This window comes from Oncorhynchus mykiss, chromosome 9 (assembly GCF_057628025.1).
Source record: "Oncorhynchus mykiss isolate SJ-2025 chromosome 9, ASM5762802v1, whole genome shotgun sequence".
Taxonomy (NCBI): Eukaryota; Metazoa; Chordata; class Actinopteri; order Salmoniformes; family Salmonidae; genus Oncorhynchus; species Oncorhynchus mykiss.
The window spans coordinates 39897738-39916792 of record NC_143030.1 but is presented as its reverse complement, the minus strand read 5'-3'; the positions used below and the strand labels follow the sequence as shown (position 1 = coordinate 39916792).

The 19055-nt window shown below is 39.9% G+C and overlaps 1 protein-coding gene and 1 long non-coding RNA gene across 2 annotated transcripts; both read left to right on the top strand.

Annotated features, from left to right (window-relative positions):
- Window positions 1-3419: 3419 nt before the first annotated feature.
- LOC110531955 (14-3-3 protein beta/alpha-2) lies at window positions 3420-8131 on the top strand. Its single transcript, XM_021615501.2, has 6 exons — window positions 3420-3504; window positions 5209-5510; window positions 5606-5729; window positions 5908-6071; window positions 6406-6501; window positions 6700-8131. Exons 2-6 carry the CDS (start codon window positions 5217-5219, stop codon window positions 6754-6756), a joined length of 735 nt encoding a protein of 244 aa, XP_021471176.1. The 5' UTR covers window positions 3420-3504; window positions 5209-5216; the 3' UTR covers window positions 6757-8131.
- Window positions 8132-10379: 2248 nt separating this feature from the next.
- LOC149980911 (uncharacterized) lies at window positions 10380-18522 on the top strand. Its single transcript, XR_016483258.1, has 2 exons — window positions 10380-10563; window positions 14356-18522. It is a non-coding gene; the product is annotated as an uncharacterized LOC149980911 (long non-coding RNA).
- Window positions 18523-19055: the final 533 nt, after the last annotated feature.

The following is a 19055-nucleotide window of genomic DNA, read 5'->3' as shown; positions in this document are numbered from 1 at the left end:
CATTCAACAAATCTGAAGAAATATGTGTTTTATGAGTGTGGGCACGGTTTATAATCTGCCTCTGGCTGTCCTTGCAGACATGAAGGAGAAGACTACATGTTCTCCTTATTGACAGGGTACTGTGAGCCCCTTACTGGGGTCACAGTGAGAGAAGGGCTCTCCTACAAGCCTTATTTTCCTGGCCAAGCCATTAGCATGGCTACTCCTATCTACAATGAGGTTCTAGAGTTTTAGGATGGGGAGTTACCTACATTGTGTGTAGATTAGACTCTTTTCCTTGTCAAACTAGGATATCACACATCGGTACAAAAGATGTGCACGTGTTCAACTCTTTTTCCTAACGACATCTCTCCACAGGCACCCCAGCCACTATGAGCCAGGTGATGGGCAGCGGACCCTAAGCACGATCAGAGGAAGCAAATGGGATTGAAGGTGTGTGGATCTCAATTATACTCCTCAAGCTGCCTACTTTTTTGGGCATCGGAGTAATAAAACGTTTTATCTCATGTCGTTGATACTTCTGATGGATGCCAATGACGGTACTTTTGCTATTTCTCTTCTCTACAGCTATTCATGGAGTCTGCAATCTTGGTACCATTGGTCTTTTACATGAAGAGAGACAGGTGGTGGGACCAAAATAAGACAACTTCATCCAATGCTTTTGATCCCTCTGGTGGCAATGCTGCACTTTTGATTGACTACGGAAAGACTCCTCACTTCAGAATTATTCACTTTATTCCTGTTTCTTTAATCTACCCCCCATTTCATCCGCTGATATTTAGCTAAGTATTTCACCCACTGATATTTAGTTTAGCATTTGTCTTTTTTTTAATTTTTACTGTGATCAATAATTTCAAGCAGTTTTTCCATCACTGATAATGACTCCTTTTAGGTCAGGATTCATGATCGACAGCACTAAATCAACGTGGGACAGGTGTTAGAAAAACTGGTCCATTAATTCAATTCAATTCAATTGACTTTATTGACATGGCAAGTTCATTATTACTTACATTGTCAAAGTATACATATCGAAAAATAAAATGAAAATGTATTTATATATAAATAAATGGTGGGACCAACAGCAATAATAATAGTCATAGTGGACATGGACCATTAACAACTTCAACAACAATACATTAAAGCAGTGGTAGTAGACCAGTGTCAACATGACTGAGAAGACACATGACATGGTATGAAAGACAAAACAAAACAAGATGGGAAATATTATTGACATTACTTTGCACTTTTCACTGGCTGTCCCTCAGGTTATGGCAGGGGGAAACATATTTGGCTGCCAAAACTGCACATTTTGGCTTTTCACCCAATAAATATTTTATTTTTTCTTCATCTTTTATAGTTTCAAATTCTTTGTATTGAATTATAATTTGGGGAAAGAAATATTTTCTTACGTCTGAATATTTGTCACAGTGTAATAGGAAATGCAGCTCTGTCTCTACCTCTCCCCTGGAGCAGAGTGAGCACAGCCTGTCCTCTCTGGGCAGCCAGGTTTGTCTGTGACGACCGGTCTCTATAGCCAGACTGTACTCACTGAGTCTGTACCTAGTCAATGTTTTCCTCAGTTTTCTATCAGTCACAGTGGTCAGATAGTCTGCCATTATCTCACATAAACATTCTGTAGAACTGTTGTGTGTAAATACTGGAGTCGTTCCACCAATTCGATGCCTTTTGAGAAGTATAAGTTGGCAAAAAACAACAACATTGAATTCACCTAATTATAACATTGTCATACAGAGCACTTGTAAAAAAAAAAATCGTTTTCCCATTTTAAAGTTAAATAAATAAAAAAGTGCCTATTAAGTGTCATAAAGTAACAGGGTTGACAATTTCATCTTAAATCAGCCATAAATCCCCTTGTGACAGGAAGCTTGTGTGCAACAGGGAGTGGCAATTAAATGCAAGCTTCACAAAAAATGAAATTATTAAAACAGTTCTAGCCTATCCATGGGTAACAGGGTTGACATGTTATGCTTGACCTGCTCAGTGTTCTTCCACAAAACACCAGAAAATGGCCAAATATAGTAGAACCAGCTCCCATGATTTTACTATGAATAAAAATCTAATTGTATTGGTCACATACACATATTTAGCAAATGTTATTGCAGGTGTAGCAAAAAGCTTACAAGCATTTCACTATTAGATGTCCAATTTCACCATATTAAAGCAAGCATTCAGTTCACGTAACAGGGTTGACCTTAAAATAAAGTACAAAACCAATACTGACTGAGGTACTGAGGGATAAATAACGATGGTGAGCAGGTGTGCGTAATGATGGTGCCAAGACCGGTGGTTAATACACCGCTGACGTCAAGCATTGGAGAGGGAGTAGGTGTGACACTTGGAGACATTTTGGGGTTAAGAGGTGACACAGAGTTGATGGAGCGACATATCAAAATGCTGAATTTTGGCACTTCAGCAAGTCTTTATTCATATTAAAAATTAGATTTATTGAATTTTCCGTGTTGTCTAAATTAAAGAGTACTTCATATAACAAGGTTTTAAAATGCAATATTGGTGCACGATTTCTACTTGAAATATCAAAGAGATGGAAAAGGAACCCATTTCCCACTTAATGTGTAATAAATCCAATACATTTTCAATGACTAGATGTGTGTTTTTTGGAGGTAATGAAGGGGAAGGGTAATTCATTACTTTCTTCATAATGTATATGAATGGAAGTTGGGCATTATGGACCCCTGATACATGCAATGACTTGGGGCATGTGAATGCATGCACAAAACAAAAAAAACTGATGAACAGCACTGCATTAATGCAATGTACATATGTATGAGTCAGCTGTATTGTTTGAAAGGAAGTCATTGTAAGATACTGAACACTACTCTCTCTGCTCATCTTCATTCCAAAGCATGTCTATTTAGCTTTGAGTCATGTTGGCTCATTCTGGCTCAACATACTCACTGTAAAATGTCCTGATCGTCAACTGCACGTTGCATTGAGTAGAGAAAAAGTATTCCAGTATATAGGATTTTGAAAGCAAAGCCCATCTATAGTGCAAGTACACACCTGAACTTTGCATATCTTAAAACACTGCCCAAGTGCATTTGTTTTTCACGCTATCTTCAACAATATTTCAACGCTGTGATGAGATTTGTCCTCCAACTATATTAGTAATAGGGAAATATAATTTCTTCATATGTTCAGGTGCATCCAACATGCATTGCAATCAGTGCTAATTTGAAGATACTGTATGTGTATAGCTGTTCCTCTTACTAGCCAAAACACACTGCATTGTCCTGGTTTAAATAAGGGGTTGAGGTAGCTGAATATAAATGATTAAACCCAATCGATATCATGTCTGTTATAGCGTGAAGTATTTTGTTGACATGAAGCTAACGTTAGCTAGCTAAAGGAAACAGAAGTGTCAATGTAGCGGAAGTGGTACTGCCCTGAACGATTCGAGGAGAGACACTGAGGACGGAGGCTGCATTGTCCAGAGAAAAAGCAGGAATTAGAGCCGTAAAAATTGTGAGTTTGTATACTCGGGACCCGAGAAAAGTTCATTTTTGCCTTATGTTTTTATTTCGTGTGTTCAATATTACACAGTATATCCGTTTCGGTGTAATTATAGTCGTTAGCCATCATGCTAGCTCGCTAACTTTAATTATACAACGCTCCTCGGTGAAGTGTGCTGAACAAGGACTTGTTTTCTAGGTGGCTAGTAAGCTAACTGAGCTCCTGCCAAACTAGCTAGCTAGGCCATGTACGCGAATTGAAAATGGTTAGCTAACTTATCAGCTATAACTGATAAAGCGGGTAACATGAACTAAATCGTAGTGTAAAATAACCATTGACCTATTCCTACTGAAATGGACATGCGAAAAGTCGATAACCGCAGACATCGTATTTAGAGCTAGCTAGCTAGCTACTCCTAGCCATTTGACCGACCTCCACTATTCTGAGGTGGTGTGCTGCAGCTAGCTGTCGACTAGCATCTATAGCTAGCGTCTTACAGGCAGAACACAGGCCTTTGCGGCTGACCCGCAACGTTAGCCGGATAATTGTTTTGATTCAATAACAACACATATGTCTAAGCCAGCTAGTCAACTACTTTAAATTATATCGTTTGACAAGGATAGTAACCAACGTTACCGTTTGCGAGTTAAAGTTAGTTACATCAAGCCTCTTACCGCAACGTTAACTAGCTAGCAAATGACCCGCCATTCAACCATCGTTGTTTTAATATCGCATTAAATTGGCTAACGTTAGCTAGTAATAACCAACACGTTAACGCTAGATGGCAAAACAATATACATAACATATATGCCCCACTAAAGAGGTTAGGTAGTTAATATATACATACACCAATCGACATTAACCGTCCTATATATTTATTTATTGAAATTAGCTACTATATTTATTGATTTCAAACGGGGTAGCTAGCTAGGGGCGGGTGAAGACACATCGAAAGGTTATTAATGTCGATTGATTGTTCTGTCAGAATTGGATAGCAGTAGTAAAGTTAACTAGCTTCTAGATAACTCAACGATATGTAAAGGTAGCTTGCTAAATTGATGAAATTATTGACCCATTAATATACATCCCTGGTTAGCAATTTTATGCATGTAGTCTTACAAGTTGTGTAGTGAGTGGTGCCGCCCTACGGCCCCACTACGCATTACTGCCACTACTATCTAGTACAAGCTTGCGTGCAAGAACACATTCAGGACATGAACACACCACCATGCCTAGTTGTATGGAACTCTTACAATGGCGGCCATGCACCAGTAAAACATTAAGGCTAAGTGTAGTTCTACATAGCTACCTGTTTTAGCTAACATTCAAATGCAATCATTCAAATTCATAGAAAATTGCATAATCATGGCGCAAATCACTGAAATCACTTATTTATCTATATTTCAAATGGCCTTAGTCCTGGTAATATGAAAGTAGGCAATATCAGAGTCCCCTAGACATTAATTCATAAGAATGGCCTAATCTATCTAAAAACCAAGAGAAGGAACATGAACATTAATCAGTTAGATTAACCTACTGCCCTGTGTCACCTCTCAGCAGTTTGAATAAATTTTGTAATTGACTAGTCATATGTAGGGTGCTATAGGTATATCTAATATCAATAGTCCTTTCCTTCATCTGCACAGATATGAGAAAAAGGCCCACCAGACTATTTCGATACACTCCTAACATTCTGCACTCTTTTTTTTCTCACAGACTGAAAAATGGACAAGAACGACCTGGTACAAAAGGCCAAGCTCGCTGAGCAGGCTGAGCGCTATGACGATATGGCTGGGGCCATGAAGTCTGTGACGGAGCAGGGTGGGGAGCTCTCCAATGAGGAGCGCAACCTGCTGTCGGTGGCCTACAAGAACGTTGTGGGGGCACGCCGCTCATCCTGGCGGGTCATCTCCAGCATTGAGCAAAAGACAGAGGGCAATGAGAAGAAGCAAGCCATGGCCAAGGAGTACCGGGAGAAGATTGAAACCGAGCTGCAGGACATCTGCAACGATGTGCTGGTAAGAACTGTTGTGGTCCACCCTCTGAAATATAACTTTTACATTTCTCTCTAGGTAGGTATGCTGATTTCAATAATTTTTGTCTTCTCTTTCAGGGACTTCTTGACAAGTACCTGATTGCCAATGCCACTGCAGCTGAGAGCAAGGTGTTCTACCTGAAAATGAAAGGCGATTATTATAGATACCTGTCTGAGGTAGCAGCTGGGGATGCAAAAAAGAGTAAGTAAACAAGACATAGTTTATTTAGTTGTATGAAATACACCAAATCACATAATGACTGCTAATGGATCAGATGTCTGGATAGAGGAATATGTTAAAATATTCCCTAAAGATGTGATGAATTGTACTGCTACACACTAAGTGCTCAAATTCATCCTCTCCCTTGTTGCTTTTAAAGCCACAGTGGATAATTCCCAGCAGGCATACCAGGATGCTTTCGACATCAGCAAGAAGGAGATGCAGCCAACACACCCCATCAGGCTCGGCCTGGCCCTCAACTTCTCTGTCTTTTACTATGAAATCCTCAACAACCCTGAGAAGGCCTGCACCTTGGCCAAGACGGTGAGAGAGCGACTTCAAGTGCCAAATCATGCCGCCTCAGCTTTCACCCCCAAGACAATAAAAAAGTGCTTCACTCAAAGAATGCAGAGCCATTGTGACATGTCTTATCTTGCCAGTTTCTGCATTTGTAAGAAGGCACTTTGGCTCAGTTTGCAAACATGAAATTGGATCTAAAAATGTGCCCATCCTGCAGTTATTTCAGCATACCACTATTTTAACAAATGACTGGCGTGACAATAACTTAGTGCATTTGTATAGCAAAGGGATAGCTGTGTACTGGAATAACTGGTGGCAATTTAGCATTCTATTCTTAGTGTAATTTCTTCTTTTACAGGCATTTGATGAAGCCATCGCTGAACTCGACACCTTAAATGAGGATTCCTACAAAGACAGTACTTTGATCATGCAACTACTAAGGGACAACCTGACTGTAAGTCTTTTCTTTCTTCTTTTTTTGTATAATTATTAAATGGCTTGACACCAATTCCTCTTAATGTAATTGCTTCAAGTCAACCCATTGATGCTTCCAGTTACATGCATATGTTTTGTTCATTTCTATGGCATGGTGTAGAAGATACCAAATTCAGGTTTGGGGAGTATAATGTAACAAACTTCTTTTTTTTTGCAGCTGTGGACATCGGAAAACCAGGGAGATGAGGGAGAGACCGGAGAAGGGGAAAACTAATGGAATTGCACTGTTAATCTATCTACACTCTTAAACACAAACAGCTTATAAACATCCACCTCCACTCCATCAACCCCTCCCCCCTCTGTATGACAAGCAGCCGGAATTGTTCCTGACCAACTAGTTTATCCCTCTCAGGTCACTGAGGCGACAGGGTAATGTCCAGGTTGTCATTTTGTTTGTGAAAATAATGTGGTTCTATTGAGTAGCGAGTCCATGTTGCTGTTATTTAGTTGTTTTTTTTGTGTGTGTGTGCGCTAAATTGGGTGTGTGAATGACTGACTGTTGGGGGCGGGGGTTGTTAATTCTAATCGTCCTTAATTCCTTTGTTCCACCTAGCTGGTTGTGCATATTTTGTTACGGTCATTTTTTTTTGTGATTTGTCATGGTATTGCAGATTTAACGTATGGTTATTAAACTGGCAGTTAATTTTCACCAATGCTGTGATGCTAAGTGTTATATTTTCTTCCCCACATCACTATTGCTTTTAAAATTCAGACAGTACAATCCTGTATTTAACTAACAGTGCAATTCTGCTGTGTGCTCATACAGAAAGGAGGCAGGCTGTATTGTGACACTGGCATCTGGGCGTTTTGCTCTATAATCACTTTCACAATTTCAAGGTTTGATTAAGGGACCCCTTACTTCGCCATGTTAGATTTCCCCATTATAAGACATTCCACCAGAATTGTATTAGGCTTTATGAAAGGCAGAACTCTTTTTGAACAAAGTGGATTATTGTCCTAATGGTATAACTCAATGTTCAAGATCAAGCGCTGCTTGAACTCAATACAATGAAAATTGTATGTGCTTAAATGTTCCATGTATTTTGCAAGATTGACTATCTTTCTTTAAAACCTAAAGTAACTGAACGTTTTTTCAAAAATGTCTTATCACACTGTATCAACCCTGCTTGCAAAATATTCCTCTTAAAGCGGTTGTTTTCTCCAATGTTTCTGTGCCTGGTTTCCTATTAGACACTTCAAAATGGAAGACATGTTCATGTCGCTTGTTTGACTGCCAAGAAGTTGAAATTAAGCTTAGACCGTCTTCTATTCTCTCTTAGAATCTCAACATATTTGTTATGTATGTTCTATGGTTTGTAAGGTATGTCATAATTTGCTCTCATGCCCCTAAACTCTACTGCTTTGAACATAAGCCTCTGAAGCCATTGCTGTACAATTTATTGTGAAGCAGCAGATTGGAGAGCCAACTCATACCACAACCCAAGTAAGAAGCAGTGTCACAAATTCACAATATCAACACAACCATTACATCCCACATAGAGTAAGACACTCATCTACATATAGCGGCCAGTCTGCTTTCTTAGAGTCAATTCTCATCTTTATCTGAATAAATAAAATGTGGAACAGGCTATCTTGCTTTGTTTTTACTGACCAGTATTCTTTCTTGACAAAAATGTGCTCCTATAACCAGGTTTCTATTAAACCTTTTCATGTGATTAAAGTACATGTTGGAGAATTGGTTTTAATGACAGGCCTGATGGAAACAGCTGATTTGACTTTCCAAATGTCGACAAAACAAAATATGCTAGACAAGGAGGGCTCATTTTGTGTCGGTAAAATTGATTGTACGAGATGTGGATGGAAATGCTTTTATACATTAATATCGACAAAAGCATTATATCGAAGTAAACTTGCAGTCTCACGATATGTTGTGTGGTACTCCCACTGACCCAGGAAAGACATGATGGTTGATGCTTGGCTGCCTTTTGACAAATGCAAATTTAATGTAGTATAGGCTATCCTACTTGCACTGTATCTGCGAGCTGTTTAGAGCACACGCGCCAGAACAATATAGCTGAAAATGTTTTGTGACAAAGTCATCAGTGAACTTAATAATTAGATGGAAACCCATTCAACTTTTAGTCTTTATTTGGTACATGGGAATTTAACAGTCAAGTTGTTTTTGTGTACTACGTCATCACGCATGTCAATTTGATGGAAACATCAAATTGTTTTTTAAAATAATATTGTTATGAAAATCTGTTGCCAATTGGGTGGAAACCTAGCTTGAGACAGTCTATTTTCACAGTGGCACATGGTTGTCAAAAGTTAGAATAGCTAAAAGTAGCTATTAATGAAATTGGGAAAACAGGTTATAGATTAAATATTTATCTTGCAAAAAACATCCCAGTTTCACTTAGGTAATAATTTGTAAACTGTCAAAGTCCAAGTGAAATACGGTTGTGTTTAAGATTTTTTTTAAAGGCAGAATGTCATCTTTATTATTCAACAGTATTTACAAAGTACATTATTGTACAATCATTGGTTTTTGCCAATTATCAACCTGGTCTCTGAGCATTTTCTATTATTCTGTATGTCAATTCTAGATAACATATAGTAAATAGACTATATTTCATATGGCATGTATTAATTTTGTGGATTTCCATCTCCCATTTCGTATGATATGTTATGAATTCTAGCTAGCTGGCTAACGTTAGCTAGGCTAGGGGTTAGGGTTAAGTTTAGGAGTTACATTAATAAGGGCAAGGGTTAGAGTTAGATAATATAAGTAGTTGCAAAGTAGCTAAAAAAGTAGTAAGTATACTGAACACATAAACGCAACATGCAACTTCAAATATTTTACTAAGTTACAGTTCATATAAGGAAATCAGTCAATTTAAAATACATTAGGCTCTAATCTATGGATTTCACATGACTGGGAATACAGATACTGTATGAATCTGTTGGTCACAGATACCTTTAAAAAAATAGGTAGGGGCACAGATCAGAAAACTAGTCAGTATCTGGTGTGACCACCAATTGCCCCATGCAGCACTACAAATCTCCTTTGCATAGAGTTGATGAGGCTGTTAATTGTGGCCTGTGGAATGTTGTCCCACTCTTCTTCAATGGCTGTGTAAAGTTGCTGGATATTGGCGGGAACTGGAACATGCTGTAGTACACATCAATCCAGAGTATCCCAAACATGCTCAATGGGTGACATGTCTGGTGAGTATGCAGGCAATGGAAGAATTGGGACATTTTCAGCTTCCAGGAATTGTGCATAGATCCTTGCGACATGGGGCCGGCCACGCATTATCATGCTGAAACATGAGGTGACATTTTCTGGCAATAGCTCTGGTGGACATTCCTGCAGTCAGCATGCCATTTGCATGCTCCGTTAAAACTTGAGACATCTGTGGCATTGTGTTGTGGGACAAAAACACATTTTAGAGTGGCCTTTTATTGTCCCCCAGCACAAGGTGCACCTCTGTAATAATCATGCTGTTTAATCAGCTTCTTGATATGCCACACATGTCAACTGGATGGACTATCTTGGCAAAGGAGAAATGCTCACTAACAGGGATGTAAACAAAGATAAATAAGCTTTTTTGAAAATGTCTGGGATCTTTTATTTCAGCTGATGAAACATGGGACCAACACTTTACATGTTGCATTTATATTTTTGTTAAGTGTAGTTGAAAAGTTGCTAATTAGCTACAATTATGAGATTCAAACTCTCAACCTTTTATACACCCACCCATCCACCCTACTTTTCTTTTTTGCCTAAAGTAACCATATGTCTTATGTAACCATACAGTACCAAACGTATTCTAATTTAGGATAACGAATTTACGTTTACGCTACGTCTAGTATATGAGACGAGGCTGCAGTGATGTATACACCTGTCACTCATTTATTTTAACAAATGTTGGACTTTTACATTTTCTGTTTTTTCGAATCCCAGAATGTAGCTTTTCAATGTACGGGACTACTTTTTCACGCAGAAGATTTATTCGGGCCGCGTCGACATAGTTTATCATGGCCACGGAGTGACAAGGTTGGTGTTTCACAAGGGAACGCCGTTGGGGTCTTTGAGTGTCAAAAAATATACACGTCAAATAACACTATTTAAGGAGTCCGTAAGCTTTTAAATTTGACACGTCAAGTCACAGTTCTATTATAGAATGTTGTGTGCTGGGTTTGTGTTAGCAAAGCACCACTACTATCAGTAGCACTCAAAGCTGTACTAAAAAAGTCTGCGAACAACACAGGCAAACGGTGTGTTTACAATACCGAGTTGGTAATAAGGTATTATTTGTTAGACCAGATGGGAAAACGTTTGTGTGAGCATTTGGAATAAGATATATATATATATATATATATATATATATATATATATATATATATATATATATATATATATATATATATCTATATATATATATATATATATATATACAGATGTTATTAGCAACTTCTAGAGTAGCTAGCTAGCTTTAGCTTGGTACCTAGCTAGCGTCAATGCAACCAGCCTGAAACTGCAGTCATTTTCAATATTCTAAGCAATGATGTAGGAATCGTAAGTATTAGCTACGTAGCCACTTGTTGTTCGCCTATTGGAACTGAACTTAAGTTTATGAAAAATAACTAGCTAGCCATCTACTTATTCCTGTTGCCCATAGCTAAAACCATAAGCAGCTAGTTAGCATCGTTCGTGGACTGTGGGTGTTCGCAGACTTTTTTAGTGCAGCTTTGACAGTGCTACTGATAGTGGTGCTTTGCTAACACAAATCCAGCACACACAATATTCTATAACTGTGTTACTTGTGTGAGGTTCTGTGTTATACACGATAGCCCGTTACCATATCATATGTGATGGAATATTATTTGCTGTTGGCTTGTGTGGGTATATGTGTTATGCAACATAGCTGACTTGAGACATTGTTAACAGTTTCAGGGCCATGGGCCTTTCTCGTGATGGGAAAAATACAGAATAACATACAGAACGTAGTGTAGGGAACAAACGGTATTTTGTTAGATAGCAGGAGCCAGGTGCCTGATAACTGTATCGAGCATGGGCGCATAGATATTCTACACAACTACAACGACTGACCGCTGAAGCGCCTAGGCGGGTGGGACCAGCTCGGGCGCCAACAATCAACGATAGGCTGAGTGAGTTTAAACCACGCCCAGTCTCTACTCTGACAGGCCGGCTCGGAAGCAGGAACCTCTTCTGTCAAAGAGTATATTATAATTTTGTCAGAAACAAGTCAGTTCTCTGTTTGCCCTGCGAGGTGTGACAGAGAGCCCGTATATATTGCATTTACCACTTATTGCTTAGCTAATAAAAAGTACCTAGTATACAATCGGTGACTCATTGTCATATTTATCCTGACACGAGATTCGAATGACACAACCCTTAACACTTGATGTGTCAAATTTAAAAGCTTATTTGAAGCGTCAAATAGTGTTCTATGACGTGTATCTTTTTGACACGCAAAGACCCAAACAGCGTTCCCTACTGTAGTTTAATGACCAAAAAAAACTACTTTTATAGGTCAGCACTTTGTAAATTAAGTAATCTGACTGCGCTCTGTTTCCACCTTGGGCATTTGAATAAGGTCAGTGTTGGAGGATTTTTATCAATAATGACTAAATAGTGTATACATTTTATGTGGAATTATAACTAACATTAATTAACATAATTATAACAATTATAACATAATTATAATAACAACAGGAGAAATGTCTGGTCCCCATCCAGGGAGGGGAAAAACCGTAGGACTTGCAATAGATTGTGTAACATGTGGTAACATAAGAAACAATATGTGTGTGTTGGAATTGCATTGAAAAGTAGCTAAGTCATTGTCCAAGAGGAAGAGAGACAATGTCCAAGAAGAGGAGGGACATATTGTAACGGTTTCCTTTGGGTGAAGTAGAGGCGGACCAAAATGCAGCGTGGTTTCTTTGATTCATGTTTAATGACAAAACGAAAAAACACGAACACTACAAAACAATAAATGTGGAAAACCAAAAACAGCCCTATCTGGTGCAAAACACAGAGACAGGAACAATCACCCACAAACACACAGTGAAACCCAGGCTACCTAAATATGGTTCCCAATCAGAGACAATGACTAACACCTGCCTCTGATTGAGAACCATATCAGGCCAGACATAGCAATAGACAAACAAGACATCCAACATAGAATGCCCACCCAGCTCACGTCCTGACCAACACTAAAACAATGAAAACACACACGAACGATGGTCAGAACGTGACACATATTAAAAGCTATGACGCTATGTGTGATATAAAACCTAATGAACATGTGATTAAGAGCAGAGCTCTCGGAAATAAATGCTACTGATTACTTTTAAGGCTGGTCTCTGTCCATTTTATGCAAATAAGGATCTTACAAATTCTTAGAATTTTTAATTGAATTGGTTAATGAACATATAGGAATCAAAATTCCTCTAACAGTCAGTCATTCTCTAATAATATAGATTTATAAATGCTATTTTCTGGAATTTATTTTGATTTCATTAGTGATGCTGGAATTGATGGCAATCACCAGTCCGCCAACTTGGCTAGTGACCGTACCTAGCTAGCTGACATTAGACTAACGTTAGCTAACTAGCTATCTATGTAAGTTGCTAAATAGCTAGCAAGCCATGTAGCTAAGCAAACAAGTTGTATTTCAAACAAATGACAGAATCGTTTGAATGCTACCTGCTAGAAATCTGCAATCTGTTTCAACTACGAACGTTGTAGTTAATTTAACTCACTGCGTACCAAGCATCGATGATCATGTCACCAGAATAAGATCTTTGATTTTTATTGGAAAGGAGCATCAAGCAAATTCCCTTGCACTTTCAGCACCCTGGGAAGTTCATAATTTATTAGCCCTTATTTATCTGTAGCCTAATAAACAGCTCGTTTTCCTGAAGAGTTGTAGTGGGAGGACCACACAACATGCCATAGTGTGACTCCAAAGCCTTGTTTCCATTGGCATTTAAAATTAGGGCCAAGTTTGAGCTGGCTCAAATGGAATTCTGAAATTCGAGCTGGGTTGATGGAAAACCAGTGCAGCCCAGTTTCACAACTGGTGCCAAAGGTGACAGCTCCCTCTTTTTCCCCTGCCCCGCTACAAAGTTTCTACAAAGGCGGTCACTGAGTCCAAGGTGCTAAAGGAGCTCCTTGAACTTGACCCCCAAAAAACATATGGGTCAGATGGTTTAGACCCTTCTTTAAGGTTGCTGTCCCTATCATCGCTAAGCCTATCCCTGACCTTTTTAACCTGTCTTCTCTCTGGGGAGATTCCCATTGCTTGGAAGGCAGCCACGGTTAGTCCTTTATTTATTAAAGGGGGAGATCAAGGTATCCTATCTGTTATAGGCCTATTTCTATTTTGCCCTGTTTATCAAACATGGTGGAAAAAGTTGTCAATAATCAACTGACTGGCTTTCTTGATGTCTATAGTTTTCTCTCTGGTATGCAATCTGGTTTCCGCTCAGGTTACGGATGTGTCACTGCAACCTTAAAGGCCATTCTGATCCTCAGCTCGTCAATTCCGTTATGTGCCACAGGTGACACCTCCCCTTCCACCCCCACCCAAGAGACAGACCATGTGTCTCAAGTTCCAGGTCAGATAAACTAACTAGCCTAAATCTGTAAGAGACTTGGTAACATCATATAAGATAGCAGTCAATGAAATAGTGCAAAACAGTCTCCAACTCAACGTCAGTTTGTATTATGTTGTCTGCCATTTTCAGTCTCTATCTTCTTCACTCTCTCCGTGTTTGCAGGATGAACAGCACTGGTTAATCATACCCGTTGTCCTCCCAGTACATAGGGGAACTGCACCCTGATGTCACAGAGGCCATACTCTACCAGAAGTTCTCTCCTGCTGGACCCATCATGTCCATCTTTGTCTGTCGTGATGTCATCACTCGCAGGTCCCTAGGATAAGCCTACATCAACTTCCAGCAGCCCACTGATGGTAATATTTTTCTATTCAGATTTTTACTACGTATCAATCATGGACAAATAGACATAAGCTGATGGTAACTGACACCATATGAGAGCTTTGTCTGTCTCTAACTAGAGCCACTCCAAAGGTCAACTACATTGAAGTAGACTTTGATATTTGCTTTGATCAGCTGGATGGCAAGATTAATCCTGCTAATTGATTAATATTCCAATGATTAAAGCAATTAAATATATTAGTTTATTCATGGACATTTCTGTGTTGAGCTGATGTTTGATGCAGTGGATGTGTACTCAAAAAAAAAATTCTGCGGAATGTGCTCTGGATACGATGAACTATGAGGTCCTCAAGGGTCGACCTACCAGGGCTACGGAAGTCTGGAGCTGGAAACATTTTTATCAAGAACATGGACATGGACATGCCCCACTGACAACAGTGGGGCAAAAAAGTATTTAGTCAGCCACCAATTGTGCAAGTTCTCCCACTTAAAAAGATGAGAGGCCTGTAATGTTCATCATAGGTACACTTCAACTATGACAGACAAAATGAGGGGGAAAAAATCCAGAAAATCACATTGTAGGATTTCTTTTTGAATTTATTTGCAAATTATGGTGGAAAATAAGTATTTGGTCACCTACAAACAAGCAAGATTTCTGGCTCTCACAGACCTGTAACTTCTTCTTTAGGAGGCTCCTCTGTTCTCCACTCGTTACCTGTATTAATGGCACCTGTTTGAACTTGTTATCAGTCACACTCCAAACTCCACTATGGCCAAGGCCAAGACCAAAGAGCTGTCAAAGGACACCAGAAACAAAATTGTAGACCTGCACCAGGCTGGGAAGACTGAATCTGCAATAGGTAAGCAGCTTGGTTTGAAGAAATCAACTGTGGGAGCAATAATTAGGAAATGGAAGACATACAAGACCACTGATAATCTCCCTCGATCTGGGGCTCCACGCAAGATCTCACCCCGTGGGGTCAAAATGATCACAAGAACGGTGAGCAAAAATCCCAGAACCACATGGGGGGACCTAGTGAATGACCTGCAGAGAGCTGGGACCAAAGTAACAAAGCCTACCATCAGTAACACACTACGCAGCCAGGGACTCAAATCCTGCAGTGCCAGACGTGTCCCCCTGCTTAAGCCAGTACATGTCCAGGCCCGTCTGAAGTTTGCTAGAGAGCATTTGGATGATCCAGAAGAAGATTGGGAGAATGGGCAACGAAGGAGTGGCTTCGTAAGAAGCATTTCAAGGTCCTGGAGTGGCCTAGCCAGTCTCCAGATCTCAACCCCATAGAAAATCTTTGGAGAGAGTTGAAAGTCGGTGTTGCCCAGCAACACACCCCCAAACATCACTGCTCTAGAGGAGATCTGCATGGAGGAATGGGCCAAAATACCAGCAACAGTGTGTGAAAACCTTGTGAAGACGTTTGACCTCTGTCATTGCCAACAAAGGGTATATAAAAGTATGGAGAAACTTTTGTTATTGAAAATACAGATACTTATTATCCACCATAATTTGCAAATAAATTACATAAAAAATCCTACAATGTGATTTTCTGGATTTTTTTCTCATTTTGTCTGTCATAGTTGAAGTGTACCCATGATGAACATTACAGGCCTCTCATATTTTTAAGTGGGAGAACTTGCACAATTAGTGGCTGACTAAATACTTTTATCACATTTACAAAAGTATTCAGACCCTTTACTCAGTACTTTGTTGAAGCACCTTTGGCAGCGATTACAGCATTGATTGTTCTTAGGTATGACACTACAAGCTTGGCACACCTGTATTTGGGGAGTTTCTCCAATTCTTCTCTGCAGATCCTCTCAAGCTCTGTCAGGTTGGATGGGGAGTGTTACTGCACAGCTATTTTCAGGTCTCTCCAGAGATGTTCGATCGGGTTCAAGTCCTGGTTCTGGCTGGGTCACTCTAGGACATTCAGAGACATGTCCCGAAGTCACTCCTGTGTTGTCTTGGCTGTGTGCTTAGGGTTGTTGTCCTGTTGGAAGGTGAACCTTTTTTGGTACCATTCCCCAGAGCTGTGCCTCGACACAATCCCGTTTCTGAGCTCTACAGACAATTCCTTCGACCTCATGGCTTGATTTTTGCTCTGACATGCACTGTCAACTCTGGGACCTTACATACACAGGTGTGTGCCTTTCCAAATCATATCAAATCAATTGAATTTACCGCAGGTGGACTCCAATCAAGTTGTAGCTACATCTCAAGGATGATCAATGGAAACAGGATGCACCTGAACTCAATTTCGAATCTCATTGCAATGGGTCTGAATACTTATGTAAATAAGGTATGTTTTTATTTTTAATACATTTGCAAAAATGTCAACCTGTTTTCGCTTTGACATTATTGAATATTGTGTGTAGTTTGCTGGTGATTTTGTTTTATTTAATCAATTTTAGAATAAGGCTGTAACGTAACAAAATGTGGAAAACATCAAGGGGTCTGAACACTTTTCGAAGGCACTGTATAGGCTTCTTTCTGTTCTTGGTATCCCAGGCAGGACCCTCAGTGTGTGGTTGATGATGTAAGAAAGGGGCCGGTCTCTTGGATTTGTAAACTATGGAAACCAATACTACCCTGAAGTTGCTCCCTTATGTGTCATCTCTTCATCAACCAGCATGATGTCATTATAATGTGAAAATTGGGAACATGACATTTAAAATTGGGCTTTTTGAGTCGACTTTGAATGCTTTTAGGCAGTTGAGGAGATGAATGGGAAAGAACTCGTTCCTGGTCTAGTTTTGTACGCGAGCCGTGCTCAGAAGAGGATTGCGCGACAGGGGGAGCTGAAACGGAAGTTTAAGCTGATGAAACAGGAATGCTTCCACCACTATCAGGTACTATGGGGAAATGCACACACCTGTGTCATGAAGAAAAATGTCTTTAACCTAAATTAATTGGAAGAAGCGGTTTGTGTTGATTCAGTGGGTCAATTTGTACGTCAAGAACTTGAGAAACTCAGGAAGGAGTTTGCCCCTTACGTCACCATCACAGGTGCCAAGGTAGTAATACCCATACTTTATCATAAGTAACCATCCAATGATGTATCACAAAGGTGACCGAGATGAACAGCCCCATCATGGCCACCAAGCCGCTGTACGTGGCTCTAGCCCAGTGCAAGGAGGGGAGTAACAAGTACATGAAGAGGCTGGGCACCAATCGGGACCATGCCCAGCCCAGTTATCGACTCCTACCAGCTGGCAGGCTACTACATATCTGCTGTGCCTCAGGTTCGTAGTACAGTTGGAGGGAGGAGGTAATCACTAGATAACAGACAAAATTAGCAAACATGTGAGCTATCTTAGGACTGGCCTGGAAGAGGCGACTCCGGGATGCTGGTCTTCGCGGCAGAGTTGCAAAGATAAAGCCAGATCTGGCCAATAAAAAAAAAGATTAAGATGGGCAAAAGAACACAGACAGTGGACAGAGGAACTCTGCCTAGAAGGCCAGCATCTTGGAGTCACCTCTTCACTGTTGACGTTGAGGCTGGTGTTTTGTGGGTACTATTTAATGAAGCTGCCAGTTGAGGACTTGTTGAGGTGTCTGTTTCTCAAACTAGACACTCTAATGTACTTGTCCTCTTACTCAGTTGTGCACCGGGGCCTCCCACTCCTCTTTCTAGTCTGATTAGAGCCAGTTTGCACTGTTCTGTGAAGGGAGTAGTCCACCTGACTGTGCTGCTGCTCCAGTTTCAACTGTTCTGCCTTATTATTATTCGACCATGCTGGTCATTTATGAACATTTGAACATCTTGGCCATGTTCTGTTATAATCTCCACCCGGCACAGCCAGAAGAGGACTGGCCACCCCACATAGCCTGGTTCCTCTCTAGGTTTCTTCCTAGGTTTTGGCCTTTCTAGGGAGTTTTTCCTAGCCACCGTGCTTCTACACCTGCATTGCTTGCTGTTTGGGGTTTTAGGCTGGGTTTCTGTACAGCACTTTGAGATATCAGCTGATGTACGAAGGGCTATATAAATAAATGTGTTTTGATTTGAGTAGTACACAGCGTTGTACGAGTTCTTCAGTTTCTTGGCAATTTCTCAGAACAAGAATAGACTGACGAGTTTCAGAAGAAAGTGCTTTGTTTCTAGCCATTTTGAGCCTGTAATCGAACCCACAAATGCTGATGCTCCAGATACTCAACTAGTCTAAAGGCCAGTTTTATTGCTGATTTAATTAGCACAACAGTTTATCTGTGCTAACATAATTGCAAAAGTGTTTTCTAATGATCAATTAATGCCATTGGAACACAGGAGTGATGGATGCTGATAATAGGCCCCTGTACACCTATGTAGATATTCCATTCAAAACAATCTGTTTCCAGCTACAATAGTCATTTATAATATTAACAATGTCTACTCTGTATTTCTGATCCATTTTGTTATTTTAATGGACCAAATTTTTTTGTGCTTTTCTTTCAAAAACCAGGACATTTCTAAGTGACCCCAAACTTTTGAACAGTTGTGCATATGTGAAAATAAAATCATGCTGTTTGCAGTGGGTTGTTTATTCTACCAGTGTTAAAATTTAAGG

What these genes read in the sequence shown, in the direction of transcription:
- LOC110531955 (XM_021615501.2), top strand. Translation starts at nt 5,217, where the DNA reads ATGGACAAGAACGACCTGGTACAAAAGGCCAAGCTCGCTGAGCAGGCT. An exon ending in CCTGCACCTTGGCCAAGACG is followed by an intron (nt 6,072 to 6,405) that starts GTGAGAGAGCGA and finishes CTTCTTTTACAG; the next exon opens with GCATTTGATGAAGCCATCGC. An exon ending in TACTAAGGGACAACCTGACT is followed by an intron (nt 6,502 to 6,699) that starts GTAAGTCTTTTC and finishes TTTTTTTTGCAG; the next exon opens with CTGTGGACATCGGAAAACCA.